Raw genomic sequence first — 24147 nt, forward strand, 5'->3', positions numbered from 1 at the left:
AATTGGTTTCACTAACAAATTTCCTTTCCATATTTGGCACAAAATTTTTCACTGAAGTTTTGATTCCTTTATTGTGTATAAATGTTATTCCCAATACAAACAATTAGATTTGAGGTTCATCACTTTGACTCAAGGAAAAAACCCAGCCATCTGCTGTTGCCTGCTTCAGCATATTCTGGGACTAGTAGCCTCCTGGATGCTGAAACCTGAAGGATTTAGTTACCTTGAGCTATGGTGCTTTGAGTACTTGTGTGAAAAGGTTGCCAGTCAGCCTGTCATGTCGTGTGTGAAATACGATTTTCTGTGCAGAGCCTGAGAATTTCCAGGTTTTGCATTTGACTCTTGGTTTATATTCTGTGCTCCTTCCCATGCTGGAGAAGGGAGCAGCAGTGTTTGCTGAGAGGGACTTGAGAAGCACTGCTGCTAACTAGGGAGAAGAGGGACTGATGCCAGAGAGCTTGCTGCAGGCAGCATTTCCAATCCAATCACTCACTGCCATGTCCAAGCTGTAACATTTGAAAAGGAAGTCCCCAGATTTGGAGTCACTTGGGAGCTCCCTGGCTTGTGAAGCATCTGTTGGGCCGAAGCTTACAATCAGATTTTGACTGAAGATGGAAGAGTCATTTAAATCCACGCCACTAGTGGCTTGCAGTGCTTTTTCCATTTTCAGAAGTGAAATTTTTTCATCGGTGACAGCAAATTACATGGAGAAGTAGCTGTAGTAACGGGGTTCTGGTGTTACTGTGCATGTGTTACATAAAACTGTAAAAATCGCACATAGTAAGTTCTCAAATAATTATATTAAATGGCCCCAAGAAAATTTTAACTTGAATGCAAACTCTGAACATTTTAAAACCTTCCCCAACCCACCAATTTGACAATTTTTAATTTAAGCAATCACTAACTCCATTTAACAGAAATGAAAGCCAGCTTTTGGGACAGGAAGAGGTTGTTGCTTCACAAATTCAAAAGAGCAAATGGCAACTTGATGAATGTGTATTCATCATGGATATTTGGTGAGTTGGATGAACCTTCTAATAACTTATATGTAAACTTGCACTGTTTGCCTAATTTTAAGTATTTTTAAAATCAGAACATTTCAAGTTTCCCTGCCAGTTTTGTGGTGTACAGCTGATCAGTTTTCCTCACATATGAACTAGCCATATTGAAGAAAGCAAACCCCCAAATTAGCTGTGATGCACTCTCCAATTTTTACAGCTGGAAAAAGACAGGAGCAGCAAGAGACATATGGTGGAGTTACAGTAAAACAATACCCATTCCAAGTAATGAAACACAGGCCCATGTAAGTATTACATGAACTGTACTGGTGGTGGGATAAAGCACATTGAATTTCTTTCCAAAACCAAAAAAGGTTTTGAAGAGTCAGGCTTTTGACCCTTTCTTTAGGGAGAGTGGTGTTACTACTTGCAATTGTATGAACATAGGGCAGTTGATGCACTTTATGACCAGCAGTAAAGGTAAACACTCATTTTAACTGAGTTGCAGTTGAACCATTAAAAAAACCCACCCTGTGCAGTAACTGTCCAGGAAAATTAATTTAATTATATTTAAGATACAGTAATTAAAGTGGTACGAGGATGATGTTTGAGTGTGGCTATTTGCTCTAGGGAGAAACATGTAAGAAACACCCAGGTGCTTACTGTTACTGAACCAATTTTTAACTAGGTGGAACACTTACATTGCAAGTGTATTGGACCAGGATTTGATCAGCAGAGTAAACAGGACAGAGCAATTACTTGCAGTGATTACCTGAGGAAGAGCATGGCTGTATTAGCTGTGGAGCAGAATGGCTTTCTGGCCTGCAGGTTCATTTCTGGGTGACGTCTCAGACTGCAGCGGCTGTTCCACGGCCCTTTGAAAACCCTGTGCATTACAGACTGCATTACATCTTCCCTCTGAGTTTGGGTTTTACTGCTGAAGGCAAACTTCTAAATAAATATATGACACCTTCTCCCTCTTTCCCCTCCAATCTTCCATTTGTAGGGGGCTGCTCTCAGGAGTTTGAAGAGACCTTTAATAGAGCCAGAAAGTGCAGCCTGCAGTGGAAAATGGGGGTGTCCTGGGTGCCTGCCAAGTGCTCTGAAGAGGACCGATAGGCCCCTGTGGTATTTCCTTACACTGATTAGAATGCAGGGCTGCCTCCAGTTAACCTGAGTAGGAAGGAGAGTTTACAGCTGAGACAAAACCAAAACCGAAAGTAATTCAGTGGTATGAGTTTGTCATGGGATGGTACTCACTTTTTATTTAAATTTTAATTTAAAAGATGTAAATGCAATTCAAGTACAGGATACTAAGAAAATGAAAGGGTGAAACCAAGAATTCAAAGCTAGGGAACATCACATTAAGGCTAGAGGTGTGTTCCAGAGGAAGCTGATGCATGATCCAAGGGCCAATCTGCTCTGAGTGCACACCAGAGTGAGCAGAGGAGCTCCAACACTCCAGACGTAGGAAAACAGAACTAAATGGCTGACAGCAGCATTCAGTGCATGCAATTCCAGGAGTGACATCAGTGCAGATGTACATTGTGGCTGCTGTTTCACATACAGCCTGTACTGAAGGCTGGGGAGCCATACCTGCAGGTTCCCCTGAGCTTTGTTCTATTCCACACCTCCATTCCTCCCCTGCAGTCCTGCTCACTGCACTGGGGGTCCCCCTCACCTGCTGCACACAATTTCTGCTGAGCCAGAGGAGGAGACCTCCACTGCTGGTGCTGTTCTCTGACTCAAACTGGGTCACAGCTGAGGGTGACCCAGGTGAGCCCTCAGTGCAGGCACTGCCCCTAAGAGAATGCTCACTCCCACCCCAATCTGCTGGGGAAGGGCTTTTGCCAACACTTTCAAACACCCAGCCTGGCTTTCCAGAGGTCGAAAATACAGCAGATTTTCATAGTGGGACAGAAGAATGACAGTCACTGTCATTAAAAACACTTGTCACCATCTACCTTAAATGTCCTCCATTTCAAAACACATAGAGCAAAACAACTAATTAGGAATAATTTTGTTTTCCAAAATGCTTTAGCTAAGCAGCCGAGAACATGTGTAGGACACTGTTCCACATAAGCTAGTTCAAGGTGGCTAGCTCTAGAGCTGAGTGCCACTTGAGTTTTCCTAACAAGGCAGAATGCTACACATCTTTTCAGTTCGTCACTCACAAGTCCAGTCCTCCACCCAATCTGCTGAAGCAACATTATTAATGATTATTCCAGTAAAAGGCACAGAATGAAGGGCAATGACTAACCTGCAGCATTAAGTCCTGCATGTACATACATGTGTCAGTCTGAGTTTTCCTCCTTGAACAGAGGAATACTGTTTGTGGTGAAACAGTATTAAAATATACAAGTGAAGTTTCTAGGAACAGTATCAAATCCTACTCCTTACTGAGAAAATTGCGCTTTTTTTCTTTAATCAGAGCATTAAAGTTACCAAGTTTAAGTGCAGCCTTTCCTTCCTTTTAAATGATTTAGTTTTATTTCAGAATGCTTGGAGAATACTCCAAGAGAATTTTTAAAACTTTATATTAGTAATTTAAGCATTTGAGTTCTACAATGAAGCAGCTTCAAGTATCAGTACATGAAAGATGGTTTGGTGCTCTTTTTAAATTAGGGATGTGCTTAGTTCCTGCAAGAGAAGATCTGCATCCTCCATGCCTGGTTTAGTTGTTTACTCACCTCTACCTGGAATAATTTTGCACATGTGGTCACTCCCTCCCTCCTGACGCATGGCAGCTTTTCCCTGTTCTCAAGGAAGGTCTGGGTGAGATTACTTTCTCCTCTGGAGTTGAAATGGTCAGGCTGGGCCATGCACAAGCGCAAGGCATCCATCCCTTCTGAGAGTGTAGGCTTAAAAATGAGTTACAGTGCAGGCAGAAGTACTACCAGGGTCTCATCTGGTAACACTGCTGAAAAGGGTAATTCTCATTGATCTGAGCAGCTCTTCTGCATTTGCCACCCTTCTCTTCTAGTAAGTGCATCTCCATACTCAGTGAGCTTCAGGTGATGACTAACAGGCCAACTTTAGTGTATATCCAATCTGTGATCAGTTAATACAATGTAAATTACTCACCCTTAGGGTTTTACGCAGCCTGACTCATCTGGCTAGATACAGGCTTTGAATTCCAGATGGACATTCTGGAAATGTACACTCCAAATTGTACACTGGTAACAAAATCAAGTCCTGCTAGAGGAACACACCTTTGCAGCCTCTTTTGCAAACTGTGACAACATGCTCTAGATCTTTAATTATGAAAAGTTCTAAAACTGACTCCCAGTTTCAGACATTTTATTCTCCATTCATCTCATTTTGTGTATTTCAGCTAAACTCCACACAGAGTGGTACAGACAATTTAAGTCTGTTTAAATCAAGTGACATCCAAATTGCATATTCAAAAAAGTTCATTTTAAGTTTCAATCACACATTTGAAGTAAACTTCTGTCTTTTTTTCTTAATTCCAGTTGCTCTATATTCTTCTCTTTGCTTCAAATATTCTGCTTTGCATTCTTCATAGAATGATGGATCAGAATAGCTACAAGACAGAAAAACACATATTGTTTTTTATCTTGGAATTCCGAACAGATATTGCATGAGTACCACTCGTAACTGATCTTTCACACCCAAAGAAAACTTGCCTGCCTTTAACAGTAAAATAACTTTAACACTTAGTTACTTTATAAAAAGAGGTATCTGTCCTGATACTGTTCTCTTTTGAAGCCTCTGCAGTGAAGCCACCAAGAGGAGAGGCACAAAAAAGGAAAGAGATTTGCTGTTAAGTCCAGCTGAAGAATTCATTTGCAATTACTCTCCTCAGCATGGGAGGCTGCTGGAGTTGACTTATTTTTTTTAATGCACCCAAGTAACTGCTGGGAATAGGTTCAAGTGTATGTCTTTAACAGTAGATATAGATGTCCTTGATCATTACAGTGAATTCCTTTCTCTCATAATTTCTGAAGTGTAACTATTCAACACTATAAACCTTTTTTTTGTCAGAAGCATTTTGGTTTTTTTTGGTTTTTTTTAAAGGTGAAGGAACAAACAAATAAAACTGAGTAACTCCAGCAAGTTCTGACTGCAGTAAGGCCTAAATTCTTGCCTGGCTGCACATTTTTTTTTCATCAGTTCTTAAATACTTGAGAATAACTGTCACTAGGTTCAAAGGCATTTATTTTTAATCTAAATTGCTGGTTTAAGAGAGCAGGACATACCAAAAATCAAACCAACCTCCTTTTTCCCCCAGTCAAACTCAAAAAATTCACAGCCCTCACCCTGGGAAATTCAAGAATCTTAACACTTCAGCCTAATGGCACTGAGGACTTCCAAAAAAGATGTTTCAATCCACCACAGCATTGAGTTGACCTCTCATAAGTAACAATTTCCCATTGCTCCTGCTACTGCTGTTCACAACAGCAGGACACTTTCAAGACAGACTAAATCTTAAAGAACAGAAGCAAAATGAAAACCAACTTATCCTGTCTCACTAACAGGTTATGAAGAAGCTTCACTGTGCGCCCCTATCCCCACATCTGTGATGTACCAGGGCAAATAAAGGGCTGCAGGTCCTCTGGGCTGAAATCTGTCCCCAGGTGTATCGAGAAGAGAGTCTCTGTAGCCATATATTCATAAGGGAAGTAAAATCCTGTCACTAAGGGCCCTGACCAGCACCATTTTAGTAAAGCAAAGATACCATTTTCAGAAAATACATCCAAGTCCCTAACCCTGCACAGCCCTTTTCAGAACAGTTAACATTTCTAGATTAGTGCAGGCCATGCACAAAAACCCAGCAAAAACTCATGAGGACTTACTAGCCAACCAGACAGTCCTTCAGCGCCGTGTTCTCCTGCCGACACTTCACCACCATCAGAACACCAGTTTCTTGACAGCATTTAGTAAATGCTAGGGAAAAAAACCCAACACAAACACAATTGAAGTTAGAAAAATGACAATAGGTGAAAAACCCCTGTGTGTAGGAGGTAGTAGATCAGATCTGATTACTAATATAACCACAGCTGGCCTAGATTCTTACACTGTTTGCAAGGTCTTCGTCACTTGTTTAGCAACAACACTTTAACTGGGATTCTCCCCTCATCATGTAGCACATTCACACACACACTGCTGTTGCTGATACCATTTCTGGAGTTACTCTTGCAGCAAATCCATCATTCTTGTGCCTGCTTTTCACATGCTCTACTCAGGGCTATCACCTACATCTCTGGCATTTAAGAACAATGAAGTTGCTCAATGAAGTGAAAGTACCTGGTCTGTTTTAAGGACCTTAGGACTTAAAAACAAGTCGGTGAGGTACTAAATCAGAACAGCAAAGTCATGGCTAAGGACATGGGATTTATCTGGGAGTAACTAAAACTATACCTCATTGTTAGCAGCACCCTGTGCAGATGTTTCACTGAATAATAACCCTAGATAAGAACTGGCTGTTATTTCTATCAGGAAATTTCAAACTGTTCTAAGAGGTCTGCTAAGAGGTAATCAGCTACATTTAGCAGATGGAAAAGAGAGGGAAAGAGAGAAAGCCATGTGTCCAAGATCAACCAGGAGCCAGAACAAGAAAATGTTCCCCCCTACAGCATACCCTTCCAGAATTCTATCCCTTTCTCCTCCTCTAAGGTCTTTCTGATAACGATTTAATATCCAATAAATTTAGGGCATACAGGAATCGTTATTTTCTTGCACATTCTTAGCAAAATTTACAGCTGATCTAGCAACATCGAAACTTAATGGTACTCCATCACACAGCAGGTAAATCACATTCCCTATTGCTCAGTGTATAGGTACATCAACACTTAAATAAACAAGAAAGCAGAGATTTGTGCCTGTTAAGGCAGCACTCCTGTCCCGTCCTTTGCTCATAGCAGATGCCTGCTGAAATGGGCATTATGCAATTGTGGACCTCAGTGGAAAAAAATCCACCTTCTAGGGTCCTGGACACTCCTAGCAAGACTTTGAGAAAGTGATCCAACAGCTGCAAGCAATCCCTAGGTGAGATTAATCTGCTTGTCCACAGCTATTATTAATTAGGCTTTCCCTAAAATAGTTTACAAGACAAGGCAGTGTTTGCTGAAAGTGTTGGTGACAGATTTAAGTGTCCTTATGCTGCCAAACTTTGCAAAGAACTGACTTCTTGCCTACTTCAAACATACTATTTATTGATGAACACGTAAAAACCTTCTCCAACACAGCACCCAGCATTACACACTGGCAACTCCACCACACCCTAAGTGAAAAGAGATGAAAGTGTGCAGAAAATGGGTTTAAATTAGCCAGTTAGTTACCAGCTGGGAAGACACTGTAACCTGTGCTCAAAGGTATCTAGTAATAATCACACCCAGTGTCTAAGACCTATGTGTTTTAGACTTAAAGTTGTCCAAATGTACAAGCACAGCTCTGACGAAACTTGAGGACAGCACAAGTTTACTAAGCAGTTGAAGCTCAGAACAAGACAAAAGTGTTATTAGGTTATCAGAATATTTTTTTGGTTTTCAAAGGTGGATCTGACATCTCTTCTGTTCCTTCCTGGACTATTTGTACTGACTGTGCCTACATCAGCATCTCAGAAAAATCATACCTATTAGTACATTTCTGAAAATGACCTTTGTTTTTTTCTGGGAAAAACATCCAAAGCTTTTAAAAGCTTACGGTCTGTCTAGTGACCAGCTTGATTTATACTCTCTACAGGCACTTCTTTAAGTGCTATGTTGAGGTTTTGGGTTGGGTTTTTTTTTGTAGTAGTAATCATTTCTTCTGGAAACTGTGAAGTACAAAACCACTGCAGACAACAGGAGGTCCCTCTCACTTGTTAGCTCACCAGTCTTGATTGGTTAAAGGCGTGATGTCCCAGTGAACAAAAGCAGCCTGAACTGCAATTGCCAGCATTCCCTGGCTCCAGAAGGCCCTGCCTGTGGTACATGGCCAGGCACTGTTGCAAAGTGATAAAACTGCTTCCAGCTGTTTAGCTTTAACATTACTGGTGCTTAACAACAGAGAGGAAGAAAGAAGGTTAAAGCATATTAGGAATCCTTATATGAGCACACAAAGCTTGATTATCCATCTCTTCTGTTTGGCAGTCATGTAAGGAGTGCAAGACAGGTTTAGTCATAGACAATTACCAGAAACCTTCCACGAGTCTGGAGAATGTTTTATTTTTAATTGTGCTTTGTCTTGCTCACAGAGGGGCAAGTACCAATCTCTTCACTCTCCTAACCAGCGACAGGACTCAAGGAAACGGCACGAAGCTGGTTCAGGGCTGGTTTAGGTTGGATATCAGGAAAAGATATCCAGCCAGAGGGTGGCTGGGCACTGGAACAGGCTCCCCAGGGAAGAGGTCACAGCACAAGCCTGCCTGAGTTCAGGAAGCATTTCAGCAATGGTCTCAGGGACATGGTGTGATTGGGGTGTTCTGCACAGGGCCAGGAGTTGGACTCGATGATCCTGATGGGCCCTTCCAACTCAGCTTATTCTATGGTTCTGCGACTCTTCCATAAAATGAAATGTGTCAATATTGAGCACAAACAGTGTCTAAATTACTGGTTTGGAGAATAATGTCAGAAATAGTGTTCAGTAGTTCCAGATATCTCAAACCAAGAATTAATCTCCATGTCTGACAAGCCTTACACATTCCTCACTCAAGCAGTATCTGCATTGTTGACCGAAGTTTCAGGATGCATAGCAAGACACCACAAAAGCAGCAGATAACACAGGATCTGATTACAAACCTATTGTAATTTAACACTTCAGCAGCTATGAGGGGTAATCAGAACACTAAAGAATCCAAACAGACTACCTTTACAACTTCAGGAAATGGCTATCCATGACTTTAGAAGTTCATGGGCTGGTATGTTTTCTTTCTTCTTGCAAGTAACAAGCTACCAAAACCAAACCTCAAGCAGCAGCAAAACAAGAGGTAAATTTGGGCCAGTCTGCAAATTCACTGCGAACTGTAACACAAGAGAAAGTCATGTTTCAAACAATAAAAGTTATCCCCAGTATTGCCAAATATAAGCCAAATAAACTGAGGAACAGAGCTCAACACAACAGAAGTGAAAATGCCTTGTTAGAAAGGGGAAAAAGGCTTGCCCTCCATCAAATCAACCCTTTGCCAAGGCTTTTCTAGGACAGCTACATATGTCCATCACTGAATGCTCTGTGCACAGACAAGGACAGATCCACTACTGCGTCAGCGAGCTGCAGGTGCCTACCAGTTACCACGGAAACTGGCTCCAGACCCCCCTTTCACCTGCAGCAGCCGTGGTTCATGACATCAGATCTGACACAGGGCACCCACAGGCTCCTCTCCGTGCCACAGCCTCTGTCTAAGGGGATGCACACGGAGCAAGGATCTCTTCTCGAGGCTACAGCTCCGAGAGACTTCACTGAACAGCTCATCACTGATGTGAGGCTGGATTCCTTCTTCATCTCTCATGACGAAAGCTTTGCATTTCTGTCGCGTGAGTTTTGGTCGCAGTTTGGAGAATTTTAAGTCTCATTACATTTTGGCCATTACAGCCACGTGGAGAGATTTTAACTGCTAAGGCAAGGCTGTAATTTAGTACCTTTTCTAAATCAACCAAGTATGTAAAGCAAAAATGTATCTTTGCCAAGACAGAGGTCTGCTGTCAACTGCACAAAAGCTGAGCAGCCATGTCTGAATACAGAGCAATTCGGTTTTGCCAGTTCTCATCTGCTCTCTATGGCGTGCTGGCATGTGCAGGGGATCTGCCTATGATGCGAAGAGCGCATTTTCAGGGACAGATAAGAGGGCTTTTTGGCTGAGGCCAGAGATGAATGAGGCCTTCCAAGGACTGACTCTTCAGCAGGGAGCATCTCCAGCCCTGAGCAGCTCAGGGAAACTGCTGAGTTTGGTCCCTGGCACCTCCAGATCTGCCCTGGATCCAAGAGCTGGATTTCACTGGGTCTTCCTATCCCACCTTACCCACCTGAGAAAGCATGACACAAAGAACTAGGAGAAACTAGATCCTGACATATGTAAAGTCACAGAACAGAAAAAAAGGAGCTTTTAAAAGCCTTCTTAATTTATCTGTAAAGCTGTACAGACATGCATTTTTTTAATAAAAATCCTATTACAAGTCTTTCTGTAATTCCCTTCAAATACAGAATTATACAAATTATGTTGGAGGTATGAAGAATTAGTTTTGAGTGCCCGACTTAGCATATTTGATGGTTGATTAAAAACTTCTTTAAGTTACAGAGCACTCTTTTTATTAAGGTTTCTTTGATAATTAGCTAGAAGGTTGGCACGGTAAAGAACACTTTGTTTACAAAGATCCTTACAGTCCTCACTAATCTTTGCTGACAAAAACAGTATATCTCAGAAGAATGTTTTTCTTTAGTATTTCTAATTACTTTTTCCCCAACTCTGTTTTATGACTTTACGACAAGATGATATGAGAAGCAGATGGAAGCTGAAGTGAAACTAGTTAACAGTTCACTTATCACAGATTAAAGACTGGACAAATTATTTCCCTGTCTATTCAAGCAGACAGACATATGCAATACACACTAAAGTATTAATTATAGAAGATAAGATACATTAACAGAAAGCTGCAACAAAGTTGGTGGGGGTCCACCAACAGATGTCTGGGGACATACAAGTCCTAATTTAAACAAAAGAGATAAAAGGCCAGGGTCCTGCCCATTTTAACTTTATAACATATCCATAGGTTAAATAAATATTTGCTCTGTATGACAAAAATAAAAAACTTGTAGGATTTTAGTCAAAGGGACAAACCCAACATCTGGCATAACACACAGGCATAATGAATAAGGATGATGATTTTCTTCTACACCATTAAACCAGACAAGGTTAAATTTAACACTGTTAATCTCAGAGTCTGCAGGACTACAAACAGTGGACAAAAAACCAAGGCATCATATTTATGATGCAAGTGTTCTTTATGTAGCCTACAATACTGTCCTGCATCCAAACAGAATTCGGCTGGTCTCTTCACAGTGCTGCATTCAGAATGAAATGGTGGAGCAGGGGTGTAGGACTGCTGAAGTTTCAGTTATGTGTCTGTAAAGGAAAGACTTCATGAAAAAAACCTGTTATGTCCTGCCCCAAGCTTAAAAACAAACTGAAAGTTGTGGGGGTTTTTTTGCAATTTAACAAGGAGGAACAACCAGCATCAGATTATATTTGTAGCAGATTTCTAAAGGATTTTTTCGCTTTACTTGAAATATTTTAAAATATTAGATAGTTAACTATTTCTTCCTGCAAACATCAAAGTCTTCCCATGTGCAAAGTAAGACAGGAATAAAAAGAGGGACTTATCTTTAGACAAGAAGCTGCATGGGAACTGTATTGATATAACGCCAAGGAATCATCTTGGTTATTTTCAAAGTATGAACTGTTTGTAGCGTGAAGGCTATTTCTGAAAGTTCATTTTTTGCAGATTCAGATTATAAAAATACTTGGCACTTTCATATCACCTCATACTGTGAAGTGTTGTACATTTCATATAATATTGGAACTGCAGTTTTAGCAATTATAAGTGTGCATCTATTTTGCAGATATTCTTGTACACAAAATAAATGAAATATTCCCCATTATCAAGATAAATTGATCCTCTCAGGTCTGGCTCTCGTTTATTTAAAGACTTTACAATTTTACTACTTAAGAGAAAGTCCTACAGAGGTGTTATCTCACCATTTATATTTTCTCAACACTTATGATACTGCTATCACACTCTTAAAATAAAAAAAAAAAAGAATCAAACCAGCTTGCATTATGATCCAGACCAGACTTATTCTGGGGTAGGCTTTTTCCCTCTATAAAAAAAAAAAAAACCCCCCAAAAAAAAGGAATAGTTTTGTCTGGTGTTTGGGTCATTCCTTGGGCTGTACCACTGAGGAGAAAAGATGCCCAAATAACAATGGGGATTTGGGGGTATAGGAGAAGGAAACAATTCCCTTTAAAATGTAAACAAGGGGAAAATTTTAAAACCTACGTTTGTAAAATGTGTACAAAAACATTAAATGATCCAAAACATTACCAGCAATATTTTAAAGGTAGTTATCATGCTTTTCATTTTGCAGTAAATGACAATTCATTAGCTTGTTACTTTGAAGATTACTCAGTATGCACAGGACAGATTACTGGTGCATTTAACGAGCCAGAGGAAGTAGTAGCATGAACATGAAGAGATTGTTTTACATCGTAGAGTACGAGCTATTTGATATTTCTGACACAGTACAAAAGAAAGCTTCTCTGTAGATTGCTCATGGTTCAGTTAACATCACTGAATATCTAATACCTCCAACTCAATTAATTCTCACCTGATTAAGATCAGTCTGATATTCAAACTAAATCATCTCTCCAGTCAAGTAGAAATCAATATTTCTGATTTTACTTTTAAATTACAACAACAAATAAAATACATGCATCGTCAGTATGCTAGGAGTAGCTTTCCTATTCTAGCCTACTATGGCATGCATAACACAGCTGATTAAAGAATTATTCTAATTTGAGCAACAATATATATAAGACAGATTAATTTGAATAGAAGGAGATAGCATGAAATAATTAAATGCATCTTATATAGGGCAGAGAGAAAATTGACATAAAATAACCTTGATTCTTTCAAGTGAACCTCTGTTATCAGATCAAATACTTTGTCTCCACAAAAATTCATTTGCTATAACATAAAAATCATATACTTTCCATTTTCCTGCTTATCACCAGCCCCCCAAAATCTGCTGCATTTCAGCTTTTGTAGCTGGAGGCATCTGTCCTAGGAGAGATGATCAATACATACTAGCACACAATACAGGACTGGGGAGCAGAGAATCCCAGGAATCCAGGAATTTTAAGGAAGGGATATTCATCCTCCTGGCCAATCTTTTCCAGGGAACTCTCAGCACAGAAAAGCAGCTTTATCTTCAAGTACAGAGTGCAAACAGAGGATACCCCAGCAGCCCACAGCATCTCTGGCACTCCAGAATGAAATATGGACACCTCCCTCTGCTCGAGACTGAGGCAAACATACGGCAGGAGAGACTCATCAAGAAGGGAAACAGCACAACTGTGATCTGCAGAGGAAGAATGTTTCCCAAAAAAACCTAGAAACTGTTTGTCCAAACACAATGCCTTGGGGATAAAGAAAGCATCTTACTAATATCCTAGAAACAAATCTGAAGACTTTGCTTCAGGGGACATTTAGAGATAAGAAAATAACATATTGAATCAAAGGGCCTGTTTGTCCTGTATACCACCTTTCTCAGAACCCAGTAATAGCTGCTTTAAAAAAATGTGTGAGAAAGTCTACATTATGGAAAAACATCTTTTCAAGTGAAGTTTCTTCATAATTCCTATCAGCTGTGGGCTTGGCTTATACCTCCTGAAGCAAAAAGTTCTCACATGCCCTTCAAAACCCTTAGGATGCCTTACATGGTGGGTCTAAATGGACAAGCATCCAAAAGAAGAGGAAGAAAGAGGGGGGAAACCTCCAGAAACCAGAAAGGTGTATGCTAGCCTGGATTCCTTCAGCCTCTATCTGCCCTGGCCCACTCAAGTCCTGCTGAAGTCCCAACTATTGCAATTGTAGTTATTTGTTACATACCGTGTATGGGGTTTTTTTCATTAGCAGGTTTTCAAAATCCTGCTGCAAAAATTAATTGGCCTCAAAGTATCTCTCAGCTGGATACAGAAACAGGCCAGAGGAGTAGGGAGCAAAGGCACTCTACACAGATCAAAAATGATTGAGAGTTGGGTTGGGTTTTTTTTCAGAACATCCAGTTACTTGCTCTGTGAATGCCACCTACCTACCTACCTAGGAACAAGAGTCCCTAAAGTTTTCATGTCCTACATACATTGATATTACAAAGATCTACACTTGGTCAACTGCTTACAATGGGCTTTTAAAAATAATATAGGAAATCTATGGCTTATTTAAACGTTCTGTTTCAAAAATTATAAAAAAAAAATATATAGGGTTTTTTTAAAACCACAATTCCACAGCAGTTCTGGAAACTCATGTAAGGCACATAGGGATCCTCCAAAATCAGTTAATTCAAATCAGAAGTCATTGCTCAGCTGCTGATCTTTTTTATTACAGAAATATTAGCAAGGTTTCTCTTGTTTTCAAACCCAACAATCATTAAAGACAGAATTTGTGCGGAAAAAAAGGAGGATCTTAAGAAACTACCATCAAGGAACGACGAGCACATTCACGAAAGCCAGGAACAATGAAGATATAGCCCCATTCCCGTGCAATGCAGAGGCTTGTGCTGGGGAACCTCTCTCACCACACTCACCACACGTGTTCTGCAGCTCAAACTTTGCTACCAGTCAGACTGAGAACTGTGGATGTTTCTAGGAGGCAACCTCAAGCAACAGCAGCAAAGCGCTTCTGTCTGTCCCAAAAAACCCACACTTATCCACAGCAGATCCTGGGACCCTTTCTTTCCAATTTTATAATAAGCACCAAGAAACAGAGAATAGAACTGAAAAGCAAACTTTAAGGAAGAGAAAAATTCTTTTGTTTAAGAAAAAGAAAAAAAACCCATAAAACATGCTCAGGAACACAGCCAAACACAGTAATTCAAGCCAATCCAGTCAGTTCAACTAACAAAACCCAGACAAATACTTAAAAGTGTTAACAAAAATATGCCAGATTAAAGTAATTAAGAGTTAAAAAAAAGAGTTCTGAAAATAATATACACATGCAATCTCAGGATACTTTCAGGAGCATTTAGTTCTGCCATTACGATAAGAACAGGTCAGCTCTGCTCATTCTATGTCCTGCACACATGAGATCTGACCAAAATGTCTTTTTGGGGACAAGGACTGGAAAGACTAAAGTTACTTTTCAGTTTGATATGAATACTGAATGCACACATGAAACTTGATGAGGGAAAGCGCTTTCCTAAGAGTCACAGAGTCAGAAAAGAACATATACCTTAAAATGTCAGGCAGTGCTTTCCTGACTATTGCTAAATTATGAAATACTGTGGAAGACAGAATTTATTAGCAATATATGTTTAGTTATGTCAATTTACTAGAATTTCAACAGAACTTGGACATTAACAGCAAAATGAGCTTTGGCAGAGATGATACAGAGAAATGTCTATTTATTAGTTTTGGTTAGACCTGATCTGATCTTCCATCCTGGATGTACAGAGTTGTCATCATTTTTTGTATGCATGAGCACCCACACCTACCTATGTATGCGTGTGTGCATTGTGCCCCAAACACACAGAAATCCAGTACACTGTCATATTTTTTAAGTTAATTCCAGCAACCCAGCTCTATAAGAGCTACAAGACAAGTCCTCCTGCTTCTGACTAAGCAAGACAGAGCACAGCAGTACACAAGAGGGTTATGTCCTCGGAAGAGACGGGAGAAACAGCAAGGGCATAAGTATTATGTATAAGGCTTTACAGTGACTACTTTGTCAGTCAAGGCAGATTTAAGTGCTCGAAGATGACAATCTGCTGGGTTATGCAGGCAGATTTTTCCCGAGAAGCAGAGCTCCTTTTCTTCCTAGTGAAATTACAAAAATCTACCACTTTAAGCAAAGCAAGCACATTGCTGTGAAGCAGTTTATTTGGGTAAATTGTGATTTGTCCACTAAAGAAACCTGCTTGAGGAATGTTCTTGTCAAGTACAAGCATTACCTTCTCTATAAGGCTCCAGGCAAAGCACGCCCAGCAAGCACAGCCACCTGGCTAAACTGCACTGGTTTTAAACAACTGCTTCCTTTAAGACTGACTTGATCTAATTTTCCTCCCAGCCTGCAGTAAGTATCCCTGACATCAAGCGTTACCGTACCAGGCGCTGGAAGAGGCAGAACTGGAACAAATGCAAGTTCCCCCATGGCTACTGTCTGTCACTGCCTGCTTTTGCACAAACAAGCGCATCCAACTTGAGGCGCGCAGAGCAGCCTCGCCGCTGCTTGTGCCCCCGCCTCCTCCGGGAGCTGCCGAGCCGCCCAGGGACAGCGCAGAAGCTCGGGTAACAGATGATTCAAAGAAACAACATCCCCTCCTCCTGTCCCACAGTGACTGGCTCTTTAGCTGAACTCCAAAGGCAAAATGGATCTATTTCTCAAAAACAGCTTCAGAGTGGAAGAAACAACAGTAATGTCCTTCTACCACACGGTGGGGGTAGAGCAGGGCATTTCTGTAACCCCTGAGGAAGCGTTTGCCCAGCTATTCCACCTTGACACCAGCTCTCAGTTACACCGTGCTGTGTCAGGGATTCTTCCTTTCCCCCGGTCTAATTTAAAGGACTTCCAAACCCACCCATTTAACTCAGAGCTCCAACACCGAAGGGTGGTGGTGGTGGTGGTAGCAGTAATAGTAGTTCTCACTCCTCCGAATGAAACAAAATACTCTCTAATCAAAAGTGAAACTGGTTCCGTCTGGAGGGTGAGGGTGAGATGGGGCACTCAGAATAGTGTCAAAATCTCAGGTTTTTTGAAAATATAGAATATTCCCAATATATAGAACATAAAAGATTAATACAGATATTAAAAGAGGAAATAACCTTCCCTCACAGGTCACAATTCATCCCCAACCACTGCTCCAACATCTCCAAAACAGTTATCATGTACTTACCCCCTACTTTGCAGTGTATGTTTAGACTTGTTTTCAAAAGTGACTAGCCATAGGCTGGTGTGGAGGCAGGAATTCACCACCAAGAATTCCTGCTTGAAGAATTCCTGCTGAATGAGGTACTACTCAATGCTAGTAAGGATCACAAAACCAAAGTGCAAATTTTCCAGAAAAACAAAATTCTGCTGTGTCCATATTTTGAAGGAAACAGTGAAGAGTAATTTGACTCTTTGCAATTGTGCAGTGTGATCAAGTATGAAAACTTACTTTTTCAAATAAAATTACATCACTGACTATGAAGGCATTTAGAATTTCACACTACTGTATTCATTTCATGATTTTGATGAGATGACTTTAAACCACGTGGCAGGAAAGCACGCCACTAAAACTCAGCAATATTTGGAAATTTGGTAGTACCTGTGTAATATTTGTCTTCCATCTTCTGTAAAATATTTTAAATAAAGGACTGCAATAACCAGGTACATTTCCTCAGAGCAGAAGTTGTAATTTTTAAGACAATAAAATAAAATACTGGTAGACAGGGGATTTACAAACAAGTCTTCGATGAATTTTCAAAGCAAAACAAAATGCACCAGCAACCAGGTATGAAAACTCCTCAAAAGAGAGAAACTGATTTTCAGTGTAAAGCTTAATAGCCAAATGGTATAAAAATCTGTATCAGACAATTGACTTTACTAGCACAGATCCAGGTGTAGTTTGGTACAGTGAAGCCTCAGGGACACCACTCTACCTTCTGAAAGCTGATCACACTGTGCTCCTCAAGCTGTATGCAGAGGGACTCAAGTTTGGCAGGAGGGGGCTGTTTAAGTGCATCTATTCTCCCTGTTCCAATTATCTTGTTTCTGATGGAAAAACATTTTAGAGTAATACAGCATCAACAAGTGTTATGAGAGACACAGCAAAAACAATCACATAAATGTGGTTTCCATTTTTAGAGAAACGACCAAACTCTTATGAATTTATTTCGTAATTGTTCAAATAAGTATGTTAACAGTGCATCTGCTACAAAACCATTGGCAAAGGAGATACAAAAGACAAGAGGCTATGTATACGTAGCTCCAGTTTAGAAGCCACTTGTTACACTTCTTCCTATGACATGAGGATACTTCCTAGGAAATATCACACACCTATCCAAGCAACTGGCTTTGTCAATTGTTCTCTAAAGGAGGAGACAGAGTTTATTTCTAACACATTCAATCACAGACCAATATCCAGGACTCAACCTCCTGTAAGACCAGAAGTGACAGAAGACCCCTGTGCATTAGAGGCAGCTGAGGACACAAGAACCTGAAGCAGCATTCAGCAGCTGGGACATGAGCAGAAACTGACTGAGGGTCCTGGGGCTGCCACTACAACCCCCTGTGACTTTTTGTCTTCTCTTTTCTTAGGACTGAAAGTAAGGATCTTTCCCGGTTTGGACTTCAGTGCTATGACTGGTTGACAGTGAGTACATTCTCCACTGGTACAATGAAATTAAAAAGAACCTAATCTGGCTAAAAATCTTTCCTCCATTTTCTGGGTTTTGAACTAAATGAGTTTTACTCACTGAATGCAGATGTACACATGCCTCGACCACCACAGATTTGTCAGCATGTAAGTTTTTTCCAAAGACTTGTCTCACCTTTATTCTGAAAGAAGAAAAAACCACCCAAAAGCTAGCATATGCTGTATTAATGTAAAACCCCTAGAGGGCAACTAAGCTTCAATTTCAACCTGCATAAATATTCAGCTCCTTAACTAGTTTACAGATTATGTAAACTATTTCCTTCAACCTTGGTTTTTTTTCCCCTCATTTAAAAGAAATGAATCCTTTTCATTCTCAAATCACATTATTGCTGCCTATTTAGTGTAAGTTAATCACCACTGCCCAACCAGAGACTGAGTCCTCAACCCAACAAAGCTCAAATGTGCGCAAAAGAGAACAATAAAGAAAACACATGCAAAGGCTTCATTTAAACAAAGAGAGAAAACAAGCATATGAAAGTCTGAAATCACTTTCTTTGCATTGAAGATCTTTAACAATACATCTTGTTTGTTATTCAGCTTAGTATTAATTTATTGCATGGCATCTGTTTTCTTGTACAGCAGTCTGGTTGCAAGTCTCAAATTTATGAATCAAAGTTTACACTGTTGAGATGATTTGCCTATTTTCCCCTATGTACCAAGATATAAGCCTTATATATTTGGTGACCAAAAAAAAAAAAAAAAAAGTGATGAAATAGGAAACAAGATGTCAAATTAGTTATGAAAAATAGCTTCATTTAGATTTTGTTCTTTAGCTAGAATCCAGGACTTCTGGCAACAGTGAAAGTAAAAAAAAAAGGCATAGTAATTGGAGCCATAAAAGTAAAAAGCCTACGTTCAATTACAAATGCTCTTCCCAAATTTTAAAATTGGTGATCAGTCTCCAGCTGAGCCTTGTTTGCCATGAACCAGCAGGCACCAACTGCCTTTCCCCTACTCCCACTAGATCTTGTTGGGAGCTGAAAGACACTTACTATCCTGCCAGTCCACACCTGCACAGAACCTGCAGACACACTGATGCTTAATGCTAGAGAAAGCACTGACAAACCACGGGATTGCCAAGATATGGAAGCAACCAGAGACACAGGAAAAAAAACAGCTCAAAGGAATCCTTAGGAAATGCTTGTAAAGTCCAAGAGTTTCTACATGGCTTTTGGAGGAGATCAAATACCCAAACAAAAACTGACAGCACTGCCATCCTTGCTTTATGCAATGCAATCTCCCATATGCTTTGATCATGACAGCTCTCCTTCATTTATGGTCTTATCTACATTTACATGTCTGAACAGAGACTAAGAATGACTACCAGTAGAATGTACTTCATCTCATTTCAGCCACCCAAAATTTCCATGTCCCACCCAAAGCTGATACTTAAAGTACCTTCCTGTCCTTGTTGCCTTGAGCCTTGACAAGGAAGGGACAAGGGGAGAGAAGGGGGGAGAGAGAGAGAGAGAGAGAGGACAGACTGAACTGGGATGTGATGTCTTCCATCTTTACATGATGTAACCAAAAATCAAAGGAGGAGTTTGAGGAGATGACTTAAGTGTCCAAGGGAGTTCCACTTATAAGGGTCTCCTCTCTGAACACTGCAGAACAGGATGAAGTAACTTCTATCCCCTTGAGCTTTGAAACACTGCAGAAGGGAGAAGAAGGCGGCTAGACTCTATTTCTAACTCAGATTCATCCCCTCTGGTTGCTTGAAATACAGTGAGCTTTACGTGTTCATTCTGACTTTTTTTGTCACAAGTTCAGCCAAGGCTTAGAGAACTAAGGACTTGACAACTGCTAGCACAAAAATGCCCAAGTAAAATGTTATTGTACAATCAGTTCAGGTCTGGAAACACAAAGATTCTAAGTACCAGATCTCTTTATAACACAGTAGAACTCAGACATCAGTGTATCAACTTTACAATCAAACTTAAGACAGTGATTATATTACATCAGAAACAAGGGGATTCTACCTGCTTCACACAGAAGAACTATAGTCACTGTTACAATTTACTGCTTATGTGAAGCGTATCTGGCTGAACCTGATAGCACAACCCAAACACTGTTACCTTTAAGTACTTTTAACACATTCACAGAAGCGATTATTTCTCCTCTTTATTAGAGTGGCTGAATTAGCTTTCGGGCAAATCAAGTCATTGCAACTCAAACATTGGGGCCACAGAGATCTGTAAAAGCAGGTCTGGAACAAACAGCACTGCACTGAAACAACTACAGAAAAGAAAATAATGAGACCAGAACTGTTCATCTGAATTACTGGTGGGAGAAGGTAGCCAAAGCAAAAGTTTGCAACTCTGTTAAATATCTTCCCTCTATAGAAGCGCAAAAATTATTTTGGGGGGTTGTAATTTACTAAGTATTCTCTGCCCGACAGTGAATATTTCTCAATAGTTTGTGCACAGTCAGTAAGTAGTATCTGGATGAATTTGACAGCAGAGTGGGACATATTTCCCCAACAGTATTTTGGTTTAAAACTGCTGAAGTTTTATAGTTGCTCAACAGATGCAGCATATCAAAGACTTACACAAGTCTTGCTGAAGCAAAAGCATCTTTTCCACACCATTCTCACTCCCCACAAAGAACTCAAAACTTCCTCAAGCTGTTTGGAATGTATAAAATAAAATATAAAAAATCATCACACATACACACATGAAAATGCTTTTTAGTTTCCTTAAATTTGGAATAGTTTTCAAAAGTATAGGGATGCCTCTATTACAAAGAAAAAGCTGAAGAACCATTCATGCTATTACTCAACTGTTATGAAGCGTAGTTACACACAACTAATATAAAATATTTTAAACATAGGACTTTTGATGTAAGTCACTGAAGACACCAGAGAAGCTGTGACCTCTTCCAGCACCCCATTAAAGATTGATTAATTAATTACTAATTAAATCTCAAGTTAAATAACCCCAAATGCTATACATTTTTTTATATTCCTCTTTTCCATATGCTTTGGAAAGCAATGGTAGGTTTCTGTTCATTAACTAGATATATGCTGAAGCCTACATTTAACATAAAAAACCCCAAACCACTCAGAAAAGACATGCAAAGAAGCACAAGGAGGACAGATCAGAAATGACAAAGATTACTTACACCAGAGAAAAATAAAGAGCTCTTTTCACCATTGGCCTTATGAATCATTTTGACTGGGCTGTCAGAGTCACTGTAGAAAATTATCACTCCAAAGGCAGGAAAAAATGAGCAACAAAGTTTGAAGTTGCAGACTGTGGTCACTCTTGTTTACTAGATATAATTTTCTCCAACCTGAAAGCACGAGTTCTGTCTGTGAATTTAAATGTCATTTTTAGTATCACAGCATTAAAGATTTGGAGTGTTTGTGTTTAAAATTCTTCACACTCCTGAAAACAACTCTGGAATCTCAGGGTTCAAAACCTTCCCCAAGCCATTTTGGGGACTCTGACAGAAGCAGTTTTCTAGGACAGTTACTGAATAAGTCTTTTCTTCTTCTTTTTCCCTTTTGCCTGTTTAACTTAAATCACATCATCCTATTTCTCCTGTTTAAAGCCCTGCTTTTATTCAGATCACCACTAGGAATCTGCCCAATGTCTGAGAACATAAATTGCTCAATATACAAAGTAAAGTTAGTTTAGGCATTAAATCCTCAAAATACTTAGAAGGCAAAGAGCATTCTTTGAATGTTACAATAAAACTAAGCACTGAAACAGGTTGTCTATAGTAGCTGAAACATTAACTAGATTACAGGACAAACACAGGCATAGTAGGTATGGCCCCAAGAGAAGATGATGGCCCAAAATGTCTTTTCAAAGTCCTTTGCAGACCTGCATCCCTTTCATGCTTGATAAATGACCCCTCTCCAAAGCCACTCAGGTTTGATAAGCATTTCACAGAACTGAAGTTCACGCTTTTGAAACATAGTTAGACCAGTCTAGATTGCATCAAGGAGTCCTGCTTTCAACTCTGTATGTCTTTCCACATTATACACTTTCTGTACATTTCGTACATATTAAACCATAGCATTCAGAAGTTCTTTTTGCAAACATTAGCTGTGTCTTAAAATAACTTTTTTAAAGTCTGACAGTCTACAGCCATAGGTGAGATTACATCTCAAGACCCAACTTTGCAGTGTTTTATTTTCACCAGCTTCACCAGCATCCCATTGCAGCAAAGAGTATGGGACATTTCTGTCATCAGGAAACAAAGCAGGACCTGTATCAAGCCTGGCACCCAAATATAACAATAAATTTTTGATTTTGTGCTTCCAAAAGGACTATTTAAACATCCCTGAAATATGTTGTTGATTTGAAAGCTTGAAGGGCATATTTAGCGTATATTGAAGAGAAGGGAAAAGAAGAATAACTAGAACCTCCTTGAGAGATTCCAGATCACAGCCAGAAAGAAGGAAAACTATAAAGTGCATAACATTATAGGTGATAAAAGTAATACAAGGAAATCCCGATCTTGAATATCAGAAGCCCCCAACAAAGGCATTACTGACTTAAAGAAACCTTTCTTTAAACTCATTTTAGGAAAAAGGTAAGAAGGCAGATATCTTAATACCATAATTAAAGTCCAAATTCCCTACAACCATTTCAACCTCTTCCCAATACAATGGATAAACACTAAGAGAAGAATCTGTTTACTCCATCCAAGGGAAATTTTCAAGCACAAGTCTTCTACATTATCTTCTCAAAATTCTTCACATAAGTTCTTTTCCTATTCATTATCCCATCAGAATAACTACCTTCCCTCCTTTCCATGATTCCTTTCAAATCCTTTACTAGTATCCCTCTCAAATCTAGGATACAGCAGCTAAACTGCTTTTCTTCCTCCCTGATCACAAATTTAAAGCCTCATCCCTACCTCCAAAGCTCTGTACAGCTCTAGCATTCCTTGATCATCCCCTTTCCTACCCTCTGACCAGCTCTGCAGCTCTTGACACCTCATCCAAAACACCTCTCACCTTCCATTACATGAATACACTTCCTGTAGAGGTATCCATCCTGATTTGAGGCAGCAAATGTTCCAGGTGTTCTTTTCCACAGGACTATTAAAAATAAAATCCAGAGGGATGACAATACAGCACAAGTGTTTTATGGCCTTTCAATACTGTAGCCTTTACTCTCTTCTTAGGCATCAGACCTTTAACTAAAACACTTTTCAGAGCACAAATCTCCCTACTCTTTTTCTATGCGGCACTACAAAACAACTACTGGAAAGCAATTACAGCAGCAACAACACTGACTTTGGGGGTGGGAAAGAGGGGGATTATTTTTTGTTGTTGTTACTAAAAAGACCTGAAAGATAATGTACAAGAACATAGTTTCATTCAGCAACAGACAACATTGTCTCTAATATAAAAAAAATCCACTTGGGCACTGTCGGTGTTGCTACCCCAAGACCCATTAACTACTACATTATAGAATAAGTGCTAGAGGGACAATTCACTCAGTTTGAGCTACTCAATCTTTAGAACTACTGCTCTACATGGAAAAAACCTTAAAATGTTTTCATCCCAAAACAGGATGAAAATTTGAGGTCATTGTTTTCAGAAAACAATGAAGAACATTTATACCAAAAAGCATGAAGAACACTTAGAACACCACATCTTGTAAACAGTGTGTGTATTTGCCAAACTATATTTCAACTTTGTGTTCCCTTGTTGCCTGGTAAGTCCTGTGATTCCTGACCCCCCCTTTTTTTTTTTCTGACTGGTTCTGCTGAGTCGTAACATTCTACACAAAGGTATGTACAACAGGTCCAGGTCTCCAAACAGGAGATCAAAACTGCAAATCTCATAATCAACTGTCTCATTAAACCAAAGCACATAAAGTAAAACCACAACTCCTATTCTGATTTCCATTTAGTATTAATTCCTGTTCAGCCTCGTTTCAATTTCTGAGATTTGGATAAGCAACTTTCTTTGGCAAATACACTTGTCAACTTCATGCGTTATCTAAAGAATGGACAGAAGCTGTCCTCTATCACTTTATGCTGAATACAAGGACAATATATT

General features: G+C 39.7%; 1 protein-coding gene across 1 annotated transcript in view; it reads right to left on the bottom strand.

Annotated features, from left to right (window-relative positions):
• Positions 1–4281: 4281 nt before the first annotated feature.
• CMC1 (C-X9-C motif containing 1) overlaps positions 4282–24147 on the bottom strand; it is a 42726-nt gene continuing 22860 nt past the window's right edge. Inside the window, exons 3-4 of the mRNA XM_063408797.1 lie at positions 5816–5906; positions 4282–4542 (exon numbers count right to left, since the gene is read on the bottom strand). Coding sequence (XP_063264867.1) covers positions 4428–4542; positions 5816–5906 — 206 coding nt within the window. The 3' untranslated portion in view covers positions 4282–4427. The remainder of the gene's footprint in view (positions 4543–5815; positions 5907–24147) is intronic.

The sequence above is a fragment of the Prinia subflava genome, chromosome 1 (genome assembly GCF_021018805.1).
Source record: "Prinia subflava isolate CZ2003 ecotype Zambia chromosome 1, Cam_Psub_1.2, whole genome shotgun sequence".
Classification (NCBI taxonomy): domain Eukaryota; kingdom Metazoa; phylum Chordata; class Aves; order Passeriformes; family Cisticolidae; genus Prinia; species Prinia subflava.